This window comes from Eptatretus burgeri, chromosome 14 (genome assembly GCF_056783735.1).
Source record: "Eptatretus burgeri isolate ZD-2024b chromosome 14, Ebu_testis_v1, whole genome shotgun sequence".
Classification (NCBI taxonomy): domain Eukaryota; kingdom Metazoa; phylum Chordata; class Myxini; order Myxiniformes; family Myxinidae; genus Eptatretus; species Eptatretus burgeri.
Window position 1 is genome coordinate 52,198,283 of NC_140974.1, and position 21,946 is coordinate 52,220,228.

The following is a 21,946-nucleotide window of genomic DNA, read 5'->3' on the forward strand; positions in this document are numbered from 1 at the left end:
CTGCTTAAACACTTTGCAAGGGTTCATGGAAACGTGCACTCCGCACTAGTCCAGAAGAACGTCTGTCGCACACCAAACCCGAGTGTAGATGCAGCCACAGACAGACAAAGCGGAGCAGTAAAGAGAACGTGGAGCAGAGAGGCGGAGAATTTGGCAAGGCAGGCAGGCAGATGAAGTGGGCGAGGCAGGCAGGTGAGGAAGTGTATGGAGAGAGAGAGAGGACGGATGGCTTCGTGATCCACCATTTATAAGCCCCGGGCGAAAGTTGGGATGACGACCTGAAGTGACGAGCTGCCACCAAAATCGTGCTCCCCTATTGCGTCCCGGCCCTGCCCTGCCAGGCTTCTGGGGCCGGAAGCGGTCGCATTCGCACATCCGGCGCAATACGGCCTTGCACCGAACTCCCGGGCCGTGTTCTGGCGACTGGACGAGGGTAGTGTCGGTCCCGCATGCCCGTTCGGGGCATCCTCGGTGAGATGCAGTTGGTGCTGTTAACGTGCTTGGCCCATCCCCATGCTACGCAGTCCGAGAGGCCTGGGCCATGGAGCATGTCCCTGTTTGGTGACAAATTGTATCGATGTGGAGGTGGGTGGAGGCGCGGGGTGATTTTTCGCGTGTGCAGGAGATGTTTGTGGTCGAGGTGGTGTGCTTTTGGTGAGCGAAGGTTAAGAAAGGTGAGACACCATTGTAAAATGGCATGCAGATTTGAATGAAAGGGCACGCCATGTACAGTGTTGGAGGTGAGTCTCTCACAGGTGGCTGCCTGGGTGCGGGGCCAGCTTCGTTTTGTATCATGGATAAAATAAAAGGAAAAGGTTAGATGGAAATCAGGATTGAAAAGAAGATACAGATATAATTAGACCGAGCTATTGGATCCACGCAACGCACTTCTTCCCAGTAACCCATTAGGCAAGAGGAGGTCTGACTGCATGAAGACTAATGAAATAACTGCCTGGGGATCACTGCATGTTGGGTGCCATTGCCTTAGAGGCACGCGGTTTTGCAGAACTGCAACAATATCATTTTTGGTGCCATCACTCAATGATGAAGAATTACCGAAAAAAAATTCGAGTTTCCGGATCTGAATCTTCATCAAAATCTACTCAATCCGACCTCGTCACACACCCAACCTATCTACCAAACTTCAACCAAATCTGTCGATAACTTTTTGAGAGGTAGACAGACAAACAGTCCTGCTCAGAGAGGTAGACAAAAAAAAAACAGACTGGGTGAAAATCTCTTGTTCAGCCAAAGAAAAAGATAAGATTGATGATTTTTTTTTTGGCAGTTTTGCCATGGAGTTTGTCTCAACCTCAGTTTAGTTTAGTTTGGAAGAAGCTCACACCAACCCCCATGTCAGTACAGCACACCAGACAGCACATAATCAGAACAGCACACAAGTAAGCAATAGTTGTGACTTTTACACACTGTTTACACAAACTGCAGTCATTTGGTGGAATTTGGTGAACTTGATGTAGAAATTGCTGTCTACTTGTATATTCCATTTCTCTAATAGGCATATAATGCCTGGTGATAAGGGGGTATGGCATTAATCATGGCTCATAAAAATATGCAATGGAAAATACTGAATACTCACCCTGCACATTAACATGTGTGAAGGATAAAACACATATATTTGAGCAAGTAAGATGTATTTGGATGAAAGATATATGATGAGCAGAGTTCATGAACAAGAAAAGCGGTCAAAGCCGTGTGAAAGTTCATGAGGGTAGGGGTGGTAAACAGAGCACAACTCGCTCAAAAATGCACTTAGAAATTGACACCCCCAGGCAAAAATGCTACCATTAGAACGATAGTACATGAGAGTTGTACTCTCATATACTATAGTTGGTAACAGGTCCTTCCACAGTAGTCTGCAGCAAAGTACTCCAGGAAAGCAATGCTATTTTTGGCCTGGGCCAGGCTTAAAAACACCCAGAAATACCATTTTTCACATTGCATAAACATGCAGTATTTAAACAAGTTATGTTTTATAATTGCCGTTGTTTAAAGTTAGAGCGATTTACTCATAATTGCTTTTGCTTCAGGGGAGTAAAGGTAAAGATCAATCGAATTTAGCATTTCTTAATTTCACGACACCGGCTCGCCCAAAAATAGATGAGGAAATAAATTTTTGGGCTTAAACTCACCCAAGTATGTAGGCATTTCATCAACAAATGATTAATCACAGGTTTTGTTCTTTGTAATTTGTGACGAAGGGTGGTTTTAGAAGCTGATCGAGTAATCTTTGGGTCAGGTCAGGTCAGGTAAGGGAGCATGCGCCAGAGCAGCGCGTCGATGCGTCCACTTTCCGGCGGAACTCCGGGGGCCTCCGTCTGGCCATCCCCTAGGCAGATGCTGGCTCATCCCAATCTCCTTGAGATGCCGATCAACCTGCTGCAACCACGAGGCACGTGGTCGGCCCATTGGCCTCCTCCACTCATGAGGCTCCCTCGCTGAGAGAATCTGGTGAGCAGGATCAGAGTCAGGAAAAAGCATCACATGTCCATGCAGCTGCAGCTGACGCTCATGGACTATGCAGGTAACAAATCTCATTTGAGTCTCTCTCAGCAACCGCTCGTTCGACACAAAGTCCGACCAGCGATAGCCAAGGATTCTCCGAAGAGACCTGGTATGAAAGGAAATAAGTCTCCATTTCTGATCCTTGGAAAGAGTCCAAGTCTCACAACAATAGAGCAAGACTGGAAGCACCAACGACCTGCAGACTCAGACTTTCGTCCTCCCGCACTGGTACCGGCAGCGCCACACCCCATCATCCAGTGAATTGATGACTCCCCAGGCTCGACCCAGACGTCTGTTGACCTCTGACTTACAGCCAGCAGAGACATGAATATCAAAGCCGAGGCAAGTGAATCTCTCGACGACCTCAACATCCTCACCACAAACAGGCACAGACTAGACAGCAGCATCCAAGATGTCATTGAAAGGCTGGATCTTAGTTTTGACCCAGGAATTCCGTAATCCCAGTGGCTCCGACTCCTCATTCAGCACCTCGAGGACACCAAAAAGGATATCCAAAGTGTCCGCAATGATGACTGCATCATCTGTGAAATCAAGGTCAGAGTTCTTGACATTCCCAAACGATGCACCGCAGCTTGATCTCTCAGACATGCTCTCTAGAATCCAGTCCATACAAGTGCTGAAAAGTGTGGGGGCCAGTACACACCCCAAAATAACTCAAATAACAACTGGAAATAAGTCAGAGATGGGACCACCACATCTCACAGCACTCTCAGTACCAGAGTAGAGCTCAGACATCAGATCGATCAGTTTTTGTGGCACCCCATGAAGACCAAGAATCCTACAGAGGGCATCCAGATTCACTGAATCGAACGCTTTACAGAGATCAACATAGGCTGCAAGCAGCCCCTGCCGAAACTCTCGCCTGCGTTCGATGAGGACCCGAAGAGCAAGGATACGGTCAATCGTGACCTCTTTGGTGTAAAACCTGACTGCTCTGGACGCTGGTGCTCAAGCAAATGGTGGAGAACCCTATCAAGAATTATCCGAGCAAAGACCTTGCCCGGTAGTGAGAGCAGCGTCACCCCTAGGTAGTTGTTGCAGTCTTGGCGATCACCCTTCCGTTTCCAGAGAGGGAGAACAAGGCCCCTCTTCAAGTCAGTTGGGATGATGCTTGTGTTCCAGGCAGAGCACAGAACTGCATGCAACGACATGAGTGCAGCATTTCCACCAGCCTTGAGAAGTTCAGCATGGATGCCACAGATCCCTGGAGCTTTACCCCATTTCAACCGGTTCACCGCAGCATGCGTTTCCACAAGCGAAGGTGGACCAGAGTTGATTGGAGGATCAGCAACAGGGATTGTAACACCCTTGACGTCAAACTCAACGGCTGGGGGATCAGCCTGGTACAACCGCTCAAAGTCACCGGCCCAGCGCGCCTTCACTTCGGACTCCTCTGTCAAGAGCCTACCACCTCTGCTTTCACTGCAGTACACTGAGGGATGGGCTTGGATGAACGCAATGCACGAATTCCTCTGAAGCAAGACGAGAATCGCCTGACCACAGATGATGTTCTACCCCCCTCAGAGATTTCTCGCACATCGGCCTCCTTCTCCACACTGAGCACACGTACAGTTTTATGCCTCAGCTCCCTCAACAGCTCAGCTCCTGCCATTCAGCCTGGCCCTGCGAATCTGTTCAATGGTATCCAGTGTCCCTTGAGAGACAAAATTCTTATTTGCCCAACGGTGAGTTCCAAGACATCCACCGGCAACATCAAGGAGGTGGTCTTGAAGGCACTCCACAACTCTTTAGGACCTCCCAAAGCAACCAGAGCCCCAAAATCTCCACTCAGCTTGTTCGCAAACTCCTCAGCCACCATCTCATCTTTGAGCTTGCCAACATCCAGCCTCGGCTGGGATGGTACCATTCTCCTGAATTTAAGGTGCAACTTCAGAGTTGTTACAACAAGCCGGTGGTCAGTATTGAGGAACTGGGCACTCAGGTAGACCCTGCAGTTCTGGATCATCTTCCAGCGACCATCAACGAGGACATGGTCAATCTCCTTTGCCACACCACCAGCATTGGAATACCAAGTCCAGCGATGAGTTTCTGGGTGCTGAAACCATGAACCAGCCACCCTAAGACCATGACTTCTTGCAAAGTCAAGGAACTTAGTGCTATTCTGGTTCACAGTTCCAGACTCATGGGGACCAACACACATCTCAAAACCATCCCTATGAGTTCCATTTGATGCATTGAAATCCACCATGACTGGAATAGTATCTCTCCTGGGGCACTGATCAACCACAGACTCGAGCGTGGCGTAGAATGCATGCTTCATGGTGAGATCACTCGCCTCAGTCGGAGCATAAACAAAGACCAGGGAAATGACACCTAAGGAGTGACGGATCCTAAGTCTCATAATATGCCAGTTGACCGGTGTTACCTCAATTATAATTGATAATTATCCAATGATAATTATCATTGGAGTCAGCTTATTGGACACAGCAACAGCAACTCCTTGGGAATGGTAACCCTCAGAGCAACCAGACCAATAGTGGGTGTAACCACCCACCATGATCTCACCGCAATCTGGTCTCCGAACCTCAGAGAGTGCTGCAATCCCGATGTCCAAACGCTTGAGCTCAGAAGATAACAGAGACAGGTGATCATCCTCTCTTAGGGATAGGACATTCCAGGCACCCACCTGAATGGACTGCCTCAGGTTAACCCAAGGAGACTGCCGTAGGGTAAACGACACCTCAGCACCACTCCGACACACTCTCCAGCAATCTGCCCCAGGAATGTTACCCCGTGATTTCCCTCCTATCATCAAAGATTGGGGGTCCTGAAGGCTTTGCCCCAATCCTGTCATCCGGTGAGCTGCCCTGTGAAGGGAAGCTGCACAGGAGGTACTCCCACGGAGTGCGTTTTCAGATTTCTTTGCGTTTTTGTGTTTTGCAGAATGAAGGGTTTTACAGTGGCTGGAGTGCAAATACTGCCACCAACCTCCTAATAAGAAGTAGCCCAACTGCAGGAGGACATCCGCAGACACAGTTGGGAACTAGATATGGATGGCCGTTGGCTCACAAGGAGCTCCTCCGCCCTTTGACAGGTTTTGTTTTTAATCCTGTTGGGTGTCCATATCCAAACACCTTCCTCACGAAAAAACCTGGTGGGGGAGATTGTTTATTCGCCGACAACCTGACCATGGAACAGGTTAGTACAGCTTTACATGATACCTGCAGCAAGTCACAGATCTAATCTGTCCTGACCTGACCTGACATCTTTGGGTCATGGTGCAGAAATGCGCACACATTCCTTAAAAAGAGCAACTAGAAGATGACACCCAGACATATTGAGCCTGAAACATTCACCTTTCATACGATATATCCAAAGTAATAGTGCAGTTGGGGAGGTTACAAAGTCATAAAAATAGAGTAATAAAATAGAATCCCTTTTGTAATTTGGCTCCAAGATTATTGGTAAAAGTGCTGAGTGAACCCAGCCAAAACAGCACCTCATCTTAACTTTCATTGTCTCAGTTTGATGTTCTTGGGGACTCCCAACTAAACATCTGTATGTACACTTCGAGGAATGCAGAAGATATCATCAAGTTACTCGTATTTTTTTGTATCCTTTCAAAGCTTATTTTGTGCAGATTTAGGAAGTGTAGATTTCTCAAAAAATATTTTGAGCGAGTTCAGACTCATTTTGTTGCATCGGATAATATATACTCATGACGTTGCCAAACATATGATTCCAACTCATCCAACTACTCTAAAGTCCAAAGTCCTTTTGTTTGTTTGTTTCTTTTGATCCCAAACCTTCCTTTCTCTGTAACTACACTCACTTTCTTTCACAAATCTTACCCTTCGCAATCTACTTCTTCACAATTAATCTTGTAAACATAATATGAAGACCTGGAAGATGACTCGTCAAAGCATAACGAACATTTCGGCATTTCAATTTAACTTGAAAAATGATCAATCGAAGAAGATTCACTGACTTAGGTTTCAGCGACTTGATTTCTTCACCAAATCTGAAACAGAAACAATGTTCTTTCATGACTTTGCTTCACAGGACATTCCATCATTCATGACGCTCTACGCTGTCTTTTTTTCTAGATACAGATTGGAAGAGTTAAAAGAGTCTTCTAACTCAGACGGATTTATGGAAAAAGGCCATGTATAAATTTTGAGGTGCATTTTTGGGTAAAAGTAAGGAACCTGACTTTTTAACATAACTTGGGTATGCTAAAATCGATTAATCCAGTTTCCAAGCCAAATTTTGAGTTTGTGACCATCTAATTGGCATAAACAAAATGGCTGCCAAATTGCAATTTTTTGATACAGTCTTGGGGCAAGCATGTATATATATAAAATATTATATATATATATATATATATATATATATATATATATATATATATATATATATACATATACACACAAATGTATAACTTTGTATGGATTTGACTAATGTTTCTTTTTATTTGCAGGTGACGATGGATCCAGTGGTAAGCTTGAAAAGGCTTTCGTCTGTGGACTACAGCTTGTGTATATTCTGCCAAACCCATAAAGCCAGAGTTCCTCCAAGTGAAGCAAGTGGTCATGGACTCAGTACAGTTAGGACTGCTGTATGTAGCAGAAGGAAAGTAAGGGACTCAAAGAATATTGATGTGATTAATTGTCTTGAAGATGTGTTAGATTCCGCTGCAGCCGAAAAACTTGTGTGGCACAAAATGTATTCTGCTCATTTCACGGACAAAAGTAAAATTTAATGACTACAGAGGATTCAGGCAGAACATTCAAAAGAGGAAGAAAGTTGTAGTAGTACTGGTGTCTCATGTGGTGACAGGCGTTTATTGCGAAAAGGGATGGCACGTACTAATTGGAACTTATGCATTTTCTGCCAAACCACTGATATGAAGGCACATCTGAGTTTAGTAATGACAAAACAAATGAGTAATGAAATTATTGAAGCTTCTCCTCTTGACTACAAAGTCAGCATTCGACTGAGTGGTGTGATTGACTTGATCGCAGTTGAGGCCAAATATCACCTGACTTGTCGAAGAGCATTCACCAGATCTAACACAAAAACAAAGCAGGAATCAGCCAATACAGACCTTGCTATGATATTGTTATGGAAGGAGCTTCATCAAGCAGCTGACAAAGGGCACGTATTGCTTCTTGAGGATGTCTGGGAGAGGTATAACGAGCTGCCTGAGGAATTCTCAACTATGATTCAACAGTCCTACTACAGTAGAAGTAAAACATTCAAGGAAAAGTTACAGTCAAAGCTCGGTAACCTTTTCAACTTCTTCGAACCTCTTGACAGGTGTTCCTCAGAGTGGAAAATTACACCGATTCCTTCAAACTATCAACCTACAGCAGTTCTGAAAATGAAATACGACATCCAGGAAAGTGAGGGAATGTCAGCACTGCCTAAATATGAGCCGCAAGATGACACTTTCCTCTCATTGATACATGTAGCTCTGAAAATTTGCGGGGATATGATGGCAACCCCAGGCTTCTAAGGTTTCTCTGTAAGTGAAGATGCTGGAATATAATGCATTCTAGATAGATTATACATGCTATTGAAACTCATCTTTGATGGTCAAGAGGCCCTAGAATATGACAGTGCTGAAAACGATGAGGAACTTGTCCGAAGCAGAGTTCTGAGTAGAGCACAGGATTTGTTTACTGTGTCAGTGGTGGCAAAAAATGGATTCCGAAACATGTTGGCCTTGCCAGTACACTACACCAAGCTACATGGTCAAAAGATCTAGTGAAGCTGTTTTACAAGGCTGGACACTGTCTAAGCTATGAGCAGGTGTCACAAATAGGCACTTCATTGGCTGAGAGCACTCTAAAATCCTTAGATCATGCAACTGGTGCCATCATTCCACCAAATATTATGGCAAACAAATTTATCCACTACACCTGTGATAATATTGATATCCTTGATGAGACGCCAGATGGGAAGAATACTTTCCATGCAACCCAAATGGCCGCTTGGCAACGGGGCCAAACAACAGATACAGCTCTTCAGATGTTTGAGCCATCCACCAGATGTATTCTGATCATGTCAAATGTCTTCGAGGAGCTGCATCCTGCTAATATTACTCGAGACACGTGTGAGCCAGTATTCACTGCCCCTGTTGATGAAGCCTGGTTCAGGAAATCTGAAGAAGACAACTATTCCGTGAAATGAGCAGAAGCTACAGACCTAGCATTCTTTCTACATCATCAAGATTTAGAGACAAGACCTTCTTTGACAGTATTCAATCAATCAATCTTGTCAGTGGATCAGAGCAGATAGCAGTAGGATAATCCTTGCTCCGGCTCATGAATCAGATCCTTTAAATACAGTTGTGAAGAGATGCATGGCAATATCTTCACATTTTAGACAGGAGCATACAGTCCTTACAGTGGACCAAGCACTCTACGGCAGACTAATGGGACTAAAGTGGTCTGTTCCAGAATACCAAGATAAGTCAATTCCATGTCTTGGTGGCTTCCATATCTCAATTAACTTTCTAAAGGCTACAGGAGATCATATGGACGGATCTGGATTCACGGAGGTGTGGGTGGAGAGTGGATTGCTGGGTCAAGATGCAGTAGAGCTTGTTCTTTCAGGAAAGGCATACAACAAGGGTATGAGGGCTCACAAACTCACCTTGCAAGCCCTGTGGCAACTTTTGGTGCCAACCTTTCTTTTGTTTGTTGCCAAAGCAGATAATAAATGCCAAGCTGAGCTTTCCACTAGAGTCGCCGATGACAAGTCTGAACAAATTGCAGAACTGGTATCATTTCCGATGCAGGAACGGTTTTGCAAGCTTGTGACAGATGCACAAGCTGTAATCCACAGACGAAGGCTTTTTCAAGCAAACCACTCGATCCATCGTCACTTGCAAATAAAAAGAAATATTAGTCAAATAAATACGAAGGTATAAACTTGTGTGTGTGTCTGTGTCTATATATATATATATATATATATATATATATATATATATATATATATATATATATATATATATATATATATATATATATATATATATATATATATATATATATATATATATATATATGCTTGCCCCAAGAATGTGTCAAAATATTGCAATTTGGCAGCCATTGTGTTTATGCTAATTAGATTATCAAAAACTCAAAATTTGGCTTGGGAACCGGGTTAATCGAATTTAGCATACCCTCATTATATTAAAAAGTCAGGTTCCCTATTTTTACCCAAAAGTGCACCTCACATTCACATTTCTCGGAAAACCCTCTCGACTATTCAGCAGAAAGATACATGCAAGTATGGAATGCCATGACATCATCCGGCATGGTGAACAATTTTACAAGCATATACTTTCAACTGTGATTGATGGAATAAACAGAGTAGTTGGAAGTAAATTGAGATACCACATGTAATATTGAAGAGATTAATAATTATGGAAACTAAGTTTAGTGACTAATCATGAAGCAGTGAGAGCAGAGATAGTAAACTTGATAAACAGAGACAGACACCGCTCACTTTACTTGTATACACACGTGGTATTAAGTCAGTCATACCTCGAGTAGATTGTTCTGTGCCAATTCCAGCCGATTATTTGCGGGCGATCAATGTATTTGCCTGAAGTTGACCAACAAAACAAACACACCCGAGGCAGTTTTTTGATCAACAGAAATGCCTGATGCCAAAATCCCAGGCAGTTTATTGGGGAATTTTGAATACATTGACATGAGTTCCTGACACATTCTGGTGCTTTAGTTTAATTTTTAAATACACCAAAATTTCTCGTTTTGGGTGGCTGAGAAACAAACAACTGTATTAAACAGCCAGGGGCATCAAATGTTTCCCAGGATTCCTGGGAAAACAGGGATTCCCAGGGGCATCAAATGTGAAGAAATCAATTTTTGGACATCAAGAGAAACATTGGTGGAGCATCAACTGTTTCGGTAAATCAGGGCATATTCACTCAGGTGATTGTGCTTATCTTAAGCTTAAGGGGTGATAATCAGGTCCTTAAAGCGATTTTTGATCCCAGGTGGATCCCATCTGACAGGTACTGAATCATGAAGTTACCAGAGCTCTTGAACACAGCCCAGAGAGGAGGAAGTTAATCGTCAGGACAGCATTCCTTCAATGTTATGGCCTGTTTACTGCTGTTACTTTCCTTGAGGTTGCTATTTATTAGAATCAGAATGTATTGCAAGCTATCTATTCTATTCTTGATTCCTTAATATAACCTGTCCGATTTGTGATTTACAGGCATGGTGTTTAGCTCGAGAGTGCGCTGTCCCTCGGAGCACGTTGATCTGTGTGTCGCAACTGCAAACATTAGTTGGTGGATGTTAAAGATCCTTCGGTGTCTGTTCCGAAGAAGAGTAGCTGAGTTATCATTGGCATCCCGTAATAAATTACAAATTCCTGCCCAACCACCTTCAATCAACATCAAATTTGTCCAGCTGGTTCGTGAAAGACTTGGGCCAAAAACTTTCCCTGGCTGACCCTACAAGGAGGTGGCAAAAATTTTGGCCCTTAGAGTAGTAGGAATAGAGAACATATAATGTGGTATATTTCATCCTCCATGCATCAGATTACTGATTCTGGGACTAAATTCACTTTGGCAGTTATGGTAACGAATCACCCTTCATCCTGAAATTTGACACCTGTTGCATTACAGCAGTCTTAACATGTTAATGAAGAAATAAGCACTTTATCCATCAGCAGTTATTGAAAGTTTTACTTACCCAGGTGTTAGAAAACTCTTTTCCTTGACCATGTGTCTGGAAAGGAAAAAAAAGGCATTCTTTTTTCTTCTTGAATAAAAGTTTTGTTTCATTCCTTCCCCCTCTGCCCCCACCACCACCACCCCCAAGTATGAACACATTCTCATTGGTTATTTCATGTCACAATGTGATCTTTGCTGACACATCTTTCCCCACTTTAATCGACTGTGGTCTGTGCTCATAGCAAGAAAGACATTTCGGTAGTTGTGCTATGAGGGTAGCAAAATGTGTACTCACTTCTCCTGCAGGAAGAAGCAGTTTGTGCATTGTTTGTGAAGAGTAAATATCCTGAAAATAAAACAAACACAAAATGTAACAAGAAAAAGAGCAATCGGAAATGTCAGACCCTTGCCAGGACTTGTTTTTTGTGGTGTTGGTGTACTGGTGTTAGTGCTTGGCGATATATCGATATAATTTTTCATTTCGATATACCGGTGTTGGAATTTTGAATATACCAGTATACCGAAAAAAGTCGGTATGAGAAAAAAGAAAATGGAACATCACCAACAAATCAGAGAGGTGTTTACCATGTTTAAATACCGTCCATGATTTTTAAAGTTTTGATGCACTTGGCGTCTCGACTAAACATGGAACAGGAACAGTGAAACATATGACGTCAAGATGTACCAGGAAGAAAGTATAGTAGTTTGAACTTTTAAACCTCAGCATCTGAGCTCACCACCTCTGTACAAGCAATCGTGTTTTTCTTTGCCCTCGTGGCTGGTTTTAAAGCAATAGCCAATTGGTTATTCATATGAATCACGTGTGCTTTACAACCCCTGTGCCGAGTCGGTGAACCGCGATACCGGTATGGAAGTGATATAATACTGATATGATAGCAATACCAGTATTCTGGCTGCCAGATTAAACAACAAATCAGGATGAAAATTAAAACCTATATTCCCCATTACTACTACATCATAATTGTGAAGATTCACATCGATTGATGAAGCAGTTTAAGAGAAATAATTTTTTTAAGATTTTTGCTCAATCCAATATGGCTGCCAGACCATGTGACCTATCAATTATAATTGTGAACACCCTGGTATCCCCAAGGCTTGAGGAACATGTGTGTGAAAGTTCCCCTCGATCGGTCAAGCTGTTCAGGAGAAGATTTTTAAAGGCTTTCGGGTGAATCCAATATGGCTGCCACACCATGTGACCTATGACATCAGATGTGTGAACCTTTTGTTCCTCATGGATAGGCAGACATACCTATTAAGTTTTGCCTCGATCTGTTCAGCCATTTCAACGAAAAATTTTGAAGGTTATTTTTTGTATAAAAAAAAACAAACAAAATGACTGCTGAACCACGTGACTGATGATATTGTCAATTTTTTTCTTGTGGACCAATTTATCCGAGATTCCGCACAAAATTTTTCATATTGATCGGATGTTGCGTTCTACGTATGCAATTATGAGGTCATATTGAAGGCACCAATGTCATCAAAAACAAGATAAGCGAGCTGTATGTACATACTGTGGTGTACTAGTACACAAAAACATATCTTCCATTAGCCGCATACATAACGACAGTTCTAAAACATACTCGACCGGTCAAAAGTTTCAGAACACCCTCATTTTTCAGTTTTTACTGAAATTTAAGCAGTTCAAGTCCAGTGAAGAACCTGAAATGGTACAAAGCTAAGCAGTAAACTGCCAGAAGTGAAAAAAAAACACAAAAAAAAACTTTAGGTTACCAAAAACTGAAAAATAATGTAAATTTCAGTCTTCTTACATAGCAGCCTTCAAAGTGCTTGTTCCCTTTGTCACCACATATCTATGTGAATCAACTTTCTCCACTTTTATTTAGTAGCAATGAAGACAAAGGCAAGGAACCGCCTGAAAGCTGATGACAGACATGAGGGTAGCGTTGTCGTCAACAGCTACTCGAATAAATAAACTGTTTGACTCAATGAATCAGCAGAGTTCCCATTGATAATGCTTCTGGTATTTTTGTTTGATAGAAGTGGACTGTATGATTTGCTTTTCCTTTATCTAAGTTTATTTTGTGCAAAACCTTCATAATAAAGTTGTTCCATCTTTTTTTTCTGTGCCTCGACACCAGCTATGCATTTTTTGCATAGGAGTAAGGGGGAAAATGGCTATATACACCAAGCTGAGGGGATAAATAACAGAGAAAGGGTTGAGAATCACTGGTTTGGTTGGTCTTATTCTGTCGGTTTGTCTGATTGTATGTCAATCGCCTAAAGGTCACAATTTAACTCTGATCTTCACATAACTTAACCAACTGGTGGAGGGAGTGACAAGGTGGAAGACCATTGATTTTGAGATCAATAGGTTGAAAGGTCAAAGGTCCAGATCACATAAATCGTCAATTTTGATTTTGAGGTCAATAGGTTGAAAGGTCAAAGGTCCAGATCACATAAAGCGTCAATTTTCATCCAATTCATTTCATATCTACAGTATATAAAACAGAATAACATCGGTGGGTGGTGACCGTCGTCGAGTTGAAATCGAGCTTGGTTGAACCATATGAGTATGTCTATTAATGACATTATTGGACCTTGACTACATCTATTAATTACGGATAATTGGAAGATACCTTTTTAACATGTAGACCTTTTGAGCCCTTTGACCCTTTCAAGATCATTTAGACTCCTGAAGACCTTTACACCCTTTAGTAGACTATTAAGACCCTTTAGAAACCTAAGACCCTATTGATCTCCGTTTAACTTTCTGTCCGAAGGCCTTCTGCAGAAACACTTGAGGGTTACAAGCCACAATCAAAAGGCCCCTTCTCCCCCATTGGTAAACCTCTTCAGCACCAAGCCAAGGGGGTTCAAAATATAATTAATTTTTGTCTTTGTTTTTTTCAGGTTCTGTTCATCTTTGTAGCACAGAGAAAAGTCCCACATGGCAAAAAGGAAATGGTGTCCATGACAAAAATTTACCCCCATTATAATGAAATGGGTTGTTGATGATTTTATTACTGCCAAACTTCAGTAATTTTTCAAGTTGTCAGATTGAAACTTACTCAGCTTATTTGTCTGTATGTGCTGTATATTCTACCGTTCAAAAGTTTTAACTGAAATTTAAGCAGTTCAAGTCCAGTGAAGAACCTGAAATGGTTCAAAGCTAAGCGGTAAATTGCCAGAAGTAAGAAAAAAAAAAAAAATAAAAAAAATAAAAAAAACTTCAGGTTACCAAAAACTGAAAAAGAATGTAAATTTCAGTCTTCTGACATAGTGAGCCTTCAAAATGCTTGTTCCCTTTCTCACCACATAACTATGTGAATCAAGTTTCTCCACTTTAGTAGCAATGAAGACAAAGGCAAGGAACCGCCTGAAAGCCGATGACAGACATGAGGGTAGCGTTGTCGTCAACAGCTACTCGAATAAATAAACTGGTTGACTCAATGAATCAGCAGAGTTCCCATTGATTATGCTTCTGGTATTTTTGTTTGATAGAAGTGGACTGTATGATTTGTTTTTCCTTAAAGTTTATTTTGTGCAAAACCTTCATAATAAAGTTGTTCCATCTTCTTTTTTCTGTGCCTCGATGCCGGCTATGCATTTTTTTGCATGGAAGTAAGGGGGAAATGGCTATATACACCAAGCTGAGGGGATAAATGACAGAGGAAGGGTTGAGAATCACTGGTTTGGTTGGTCTTATTCTGTCGGTTTGTCTGTTTGTATGTCAATTGCCTACAGGTCACAATTTAACTTTGATATTCACATAACTTAACCAACTGGTGGAGGGAGTGACAAGGTGGAAGCCCATTGATTTTGAGGTCAATAGGTTGAAAGGTCAAAGGTCCAGATCACATAAATCATCAATTTTGATTTTGAGGTCAATAGGTTGAAAGGTCAAAGGTCCAGATCACATAAATCATCAATTTTGATTTTGAGGTCAATAGGTTGAAAGGTCAAAGGTCCAGATCACATAAATCGTTAAATTTTCATCCAATTCATTTCATATCTACAGTATATAAAACGGAATAACATCGGTGGCTGGTGACCGTCATCGAGTTGAAATCTTGCTTGGTTAAACCATATGAGTATGTCTATTAGTTATGTGCTGCTTGAACGTGAGTTCGGCAGTGAGTACGTCTATGAATGACTTATTATTGGACCTTGACTACATCTATTAATTACGGATAATTGGAACATACCTTTTTAACATGTAGACCTTTTGAGCCCTTTCACCCTTTAGACTCCTGAAGACCTTTACACCCTTTGGTAGATGCTTAAGACCCTTTGGAAAACTAAGACCCTGTAGATCCCCGTTTAACTTTCTGTCCGAGGGCCTTCTGCAGAAACACTTGAGGGTTACAAGCCACAATCAAAAGGCCCCCCTCCCCCCCACTTTTGATGTACGACACATCGTTTGGCAGCGATATTGGATTGAAGGGAAAATATTAATTAATGTTTACTCTGGAACTGCTGAATCAATATATGCGAAACTTCAAAATTATAATTGAGCCGACATGTGCAACATAGTTTTAAAATTTCAACCCGATCAGCCACACGGTTTGGCAGTCAGAATTATTTAATTATTTGAATCTGAGAACTTTTTGGATTTTTTGTTTTTCAAGAAGGCTCACTTGGCTGCATCTGCATGCGTTTGAGGGTACAGGAATCGCAATTCAATTGATACCGCCAATGTTCCCAGGAAAAAAGGGCTAACTGCATACGTAATAAATAGATTGAACACTTTGTGCTACCTAGTTCGTAACTCGTCAATCCCGCGCTGTCTCGAGGCAGGGCTGTATTTGTATCACTATTAAATAATGTTTTCTCTGGAACCACTTATCCTATTGAAGGGAAACTTTGCAATTCTCATTTAAGTCTCACGTTGTATCAAAGGGGGACGTCTGGGTACCCGGTCATCACTGCCAGCAGTTATAAAGTGGCAGTTCTAGTTTTTCTATTTATCTGTTCATATTTCTCATTCGCCAGTCACATCTGTTTTTTTACTCCAACCTTCACAAAACTTCCCCACCTGGTAGAAATAGTGACAAGCTGGAAGCCTATAGTTTTTGAGATAAAAAGGTCAAGGTCACATAAATCGTCAATTTTCAACCAATTAACATTATATGCATATATAATATATCAAGGGCGTCAATCCAAGCCAAAATGTGGGGGGTGGGGGGGGGGACAGGTAACTGGACCCTTCCCCCAATGTGTGCCCAGGCAATAGATCACCATGACAAATGCTCCCCACGAATCGATTTGGTGACATGAACAATGGACTGCAACGTTTTTTCAGTTCCAGATACGGTATATTAATGCAGTTTTAATACATGTACACGTACAGGTACATATACTGTTCTGTATTTATCCAAATAGAGTGTGACGGTTCAGAACATTGGAAACGAACGTATTTGCCAACTCGTGGGGATCCAGTGCTACCAACCGATCACTGTGGACGTGGCAAACGATGAGATGGTTCAGTCTTTGTTGACTCATCGTACTTCTCAGCCAGGTTTTCAGACACCTGAGTGCGCTGAAGGAGCGCTCAACTGAGCAAGAGCTTGATGGGGGAGACCATGAGCAATCGAAGCAACCGTTCAACCTGCGGTAACAATTGGCGCACCGCTGGTACCATCTTTTGGAAGATGGCTTGGTTATCCTGAATACAGGAACCAGTGTACTGCTCCTTGAAGAAGAGCAATTCTTCTTTCAAACTCTTTGACAATTCTGGATAAATGGTAACAGTGTCAGGGTTCTACTCTCCAGAGAGTTACATCTTTGCGAGGCCATCGTACCATTGCAAGTCTGTCGAGGTGAAGTACGTAGTCATGTTCGACAGAGCTGAATTGAGCGCCGCAAAGTATTCTGCTCTACACGCGTCTTCAGCCATCGAAAACTCGTGGGGTGGCGCCTCAGTGTCCAGTCTACGGGGAGCTCTCCTCTTCCTATGAGGAGCGAAAGGGTCAATGCCGTGTTCTTCCATCTGTTTCTCCACGTAGACGAATGTGTCATGGCAGGCCTCATTGCTCCGAAGGTGCTGTATTTGCTCTTTCACACTCTCGCCCAACTTTGGCATACCCGCTACAGTCTGCGCTGGCACTTGCAGGGCTCTGTTAAACCCTTCCATGCACTGTAAGAGCGGTAGCGATGCATGCAGACTGACTCGAAAAGTGGGGGGGGACATGTCCCCCCCTGTCCCGCCCCCCCTCCCCGGGATCGACGCCCATGTAATATATAGTTGGCAAATACGTTCATTTCCAATGTTCTGAACTGTCAAACTCTATTTGGATAAATCCAGTAAATATATATATATATATATATATATATATATATATATATATATATATATATATATATATATATATATATATATATATATCTTCTTCCTCTTTCGGCTGCTCCCGTTAGGGGTCGCCACAGCGGATAAACCGTCTCCATTTCGCTCTATCCTCCACATCTTCCATTGACACTCCAACCACCCGCATGTCCGCCCTCACCGCATCCATGAACCTCTTATTTGGCCTTCCTCTTCTCCTCCTGCCTGGCGGCTCCATCTTCAACATCCTTCTCCCGATATACTCCATTTCCCTCCTGTGCACATGTCCAAACCATCTCAATCTCGCCTCTTTCACTTTGTCTCCAAACCGTCCTACCTGCGCTGTCCCTCTAATATACTCATTTCTTATCCTATCCATCCTCGTCACTCCCAACGAGAATCGCAGCGTCTTTAACTCTGTCACCTCCAGCTCCGCTTCCTGTCTTATTGTTAGTGCCACCGCCTCCAAACCATACAGCGTAGCTGGTCTCACTACCGTCTTATATACTTTCCCCTTCACTCTTGCAGCTACCCTTCTATCACACATCACTCCTGCAACTCTTCTCCACCCACTCCATCCTGCCTGCACTCTCTTTTTCACTTCTCTCCCACACTCTCCGTTACTTTGGGCAATTGATCCCAAGTATTTAAACCAATCCACCTTCCCCACCTCAACTCCTTGCAACCGCACCATACCACCACCCTCCCTCTCATTTACGCACATGTACTCCGTCTTACTCCGACTGACTATCATTCCCCTTCTCTCCAGTGCGTACCTCCACCTCTCGAGGCTCTCCTCAGCCTGCTCCCTACTCTCCCTACAGATCATGATGTCATCCGCAAACATCATAGTCCATGGAGACTCCAGTCTGATCTCGTCCGTCAACCTGTCCATCACCATTGCAAACAGGAAAGGGCTCAGAGTCGATCCTTGGTGCAATCCCACTTCAACCTTAAACCGGTCCGTCATTCCTACCATACACCTCACCGCTGTCACACTGTCCTCATACATATCCTGCACGATCCTCACATACTTCTCCACCACTCGCGACTTCCTCATACAATACCACAACTCCTCATATTCATAGCAATCCTCACTTCATCCTTACTGATCCACCCCACTTCCAGATTCACTATCTCCACCTCTTCCAACCTTCTCTCTCTCATTTTCTTCATTCATCAGCTCCTCAAAGTACTCCATCCACCTTCTCAACACACTCTCTTCGCTCGTCAGCACATTCCCATTTGCGTCCTTTATCACCCTAACCTGCAGCACATCCTTCCCAGCTCGGTCCCTCTGTCTTGCCAATCAGTATAAATCCTTTTCCCCTTCTTTTGTATCCAACTTCTAATACAGCTCGTCATATGCCTTTTCCTTGGCCTTTGCCACCTCTCTTTTTGCCTTTCGCCACCACTCCTTGTAATCCTGCCGACTTTCTTCATCTCTCTGACTATCCCACTTCTTTTTCGCCAACCCCTTCTTCCTTATACTTTCCTGTACTTCCTCATTCCACCACCAAGTCTCCTTATCTTCCTTCATCTGTCCAGATGTCACACCAAGTACCTTCCGAGCTATCTCCCTCACAACTTCTGCTGCCGTTGCCCAATCATCCCACCCATCTTTACCACCATCCAACGCCTGTCTCACCTCCTCCCTAAATTTCACGCAACAGTCTTCCTCCTTCAGCTTCCACCATCTGGTCCTTGGTTCAGCCCTCACTCTCTTCCTCAACCTCACCTCTAAAGTCATCCTACAGACCACCAATCGATGCTGTCGAGCTACACTCTCCCCTGCCACAACCTTACAGTCACTAATCTCTTTCAGGTTGCATCTCCTACTTAAGATGTAATCCACCTGTGTGCACTTTCCTCCACTCTAGTATGTCACCCTGTGTTCCTCCTTCTTCTTGAAATACGTGTTTACCACTGCCATTTCCATTCTTTTTGCAAACTCTACCACCATTTGCCCTTCCACATTTCTCTTGTTGAGACCGTACCTCCCCATCACCTCCTCATCCTCTTTATTCCCTTCCCCAACATGTCCATTGAAATCTGCTCCAATCACCACTCTTTCATCCTTGGATACACTCTCCACCACTTCATCTAACTCACTCCAGAAATCTTCTTTATATTCCATCTCACACCCCATATGTGGGGCATATGCACTGATGACATTCATCATCACCCCTTCAATTTCCAACTTCACACTCATCACTCGGTCAGACACTCTCATTACCTCCAATACCCTCTTGACATAATCTTCCTTCAGGATTACCCCGACACCATTTCTCCTCCCATCCACACCATGGTAGAACAGTTTGAAACCACCTCCAATGCTCCTAGCCTTACTCCCCATCCACTTGGTCTCTTGTACACACAGTATGTCCACCTTTCTTCTCTCCATCATATCAGCCAACTCTCGCCCTTTGCCAGTCATCGTCCCAACATTCAGAGTTCCAACTCTCACCTCCACACTTCTACCCTTCCCCCTCTCCCACTGCCTCCGGACTCGCCTTCCCCGTCTCCTTCTCCTCCTTCGCCCAGCAGTAGCACAATTTCCACTGGTACCCTGCTGACCACCGGTACCGGTGGCGGTCGTTGGTAACCCGGGCCTCGACCGATCCGGTATGGAAATTCGTGTTGTTGTCCGCATAATGATTTGGCATAGGTTTTTACGCCAGATGCCCTTCCTGACGCAACCCTGGTCGCCTCTTACGACACACAGGGATATGGTACAGCTATTCTAACCGGGGCATACACCGGGCCCAGTACAACTGGTACTCATTTCGCCGACCTCGGAAGGATGGCAGGCTGAGTCAACCCCCTGGTGTTTTCGACTTGGTTTATGTATATGTATATATATATATATATATATATATATATATATATATATATATATATATATATATATATATATATATATATATATATATACAGATACATATATATATATACATATATACATAATATATATATATATATGTACATATATACTTTATATATATATATGTATATATATATATATATATATATATATATATATATATATATATTATGTATATATATATATACCTTCGCTCCGTAATGCCTGATCCACGATAACATAACCGGCTCAATGCATTTTTGAAATATCATGCTATATATCGTTTTTGAGCATGATCTCTTAATGGTGAAGGTCAGGTCAGGTATGGGAGCATGTGCCAGAACAGCGCGTCGCTGCGTCCACTTTCCACCGGTACTCCAGGGGCCTCCGTCTGGCCATCCCCCAGGCAGATTCCAGGCCCATCCCCATCTCCTTGAGATGATGGTCAACCTGCTGCAACCATGAGGCACGTGGTCGACCCACTGGCCTCCTCCGCTCATGAGACTCCCTCGCTGAGAGAATCTGGTGAGCAGGATCAGCGTCAGGAAAACGAGCCACATGTCCATACAGCCGCAGCTGATGCTCACGGACTATGCAGGTAACAAATCTCATCCGAGTCTCTCTCAGCAACCGCTCGTTGGACACAAAATCCGACCAGCGATAGCCAAGGATTCTCCGAAGAGACCTGGTACCAAAGGAATTAAGTCTCCATCTCAGATCCTTGGTCAAAGTCCAAGTCTCGCACCCATAGAGCAAGACTGGAAGTATCAAGGACCTGAAGACTCGGACTTTCGTCCTCCCGCACAGGTACCGGCAGCGCCACACAATGGTGAAGAATTGCTTAAAAAAATTCTCGCAGTCGGATCCAGATTTGGATCTTCACCAAAAATCGAATCAATTTGTCATGGTCACACACCTAACATGTCCACCAAATTTCATCCAAATCCGTCTGTAACTTTTTGAGATATCGTGCTATATATAGTTTTTGGCACTATCTCTCAATGGTGAAGAATCACTTTGAAAGAATTCTGGAATCCAGATCTTCACCAAAATTTAATTGGTTCCACCTTGTCACACATCCAACCTGTCCACAAAATTTCATCCGGATCCAGCCACCACTTTTTGAGATATCCTGTACACAAACAAACAGAAAGGGGTGAAAACATAACCTCCTTCACCTTCGGTGGCGGAGGTAAAAATATTTTATTTTACTTTTATACAATGGCGAGGCTCATATGAGAGCTAAAACACAGAGCGTACAACAAGGGGAGCAGGGGATTTAAAGGGAAGGGAAGGACAAAACATTGGGGAACAGAGACATGTGGAGATCTGTGGAAAGGAGAGGGATGGGGCAGGGAACACAGGGTAAACAAGATGGACTACATTTTTCATTGGTCCAGGAAAAACATCTATTTTTTTTTGTGGGTTCCTAAAACACTTCCCCACACCCAGGAAAAAATGAGGTCGGGAATCATTTAATATCACTTTTCACACAGCAACAAAGGGCTAAGGCACGATATAGTAATTAAAATAAATAATTTTTTTTAAA

At 43.1% G+C, this 21,946-nt stretch overlaps 1 protein-coding gene across 3 annotated transcripts in view; it reads right to left on the reverse strand.

The window, feature by feature from the left end:
* The window catches only part of LOC147013201 (globoside alpha-1,3-N-acetylgalactosaminyltransferase 1-like), a 52,470-nt gene that overhangs the window by 23,244 nt on the left and 7,280 nt on the right, over window positions 1-21,946 (reverse strand). For 2 of the 3 annotated variants that reach the window (XM_085855806.1, XM_085855805.1), the window contains exons 3-5: window positions 11,520-11,570; window positions 11,244-11,279; window positions 6,494-6,526 (exon numbers count right to left, since the gene is read on the reverse strand). In XM_085855806.1, coding sequence (XP_085711932.1) covers window positions 6,494-6,526; window positions 11,244-11,279; window positions 11,520-11,570 — 120 coding nt within the window. The remainder of the gene's footprint in view (window positions 1-6,493; window positions 6,527-11,243; window positions 11,280-11,519; window positions 11,571-21,946) is intronic. The other variant, XM_085855807.1, reaches the window with a different exon arrangement.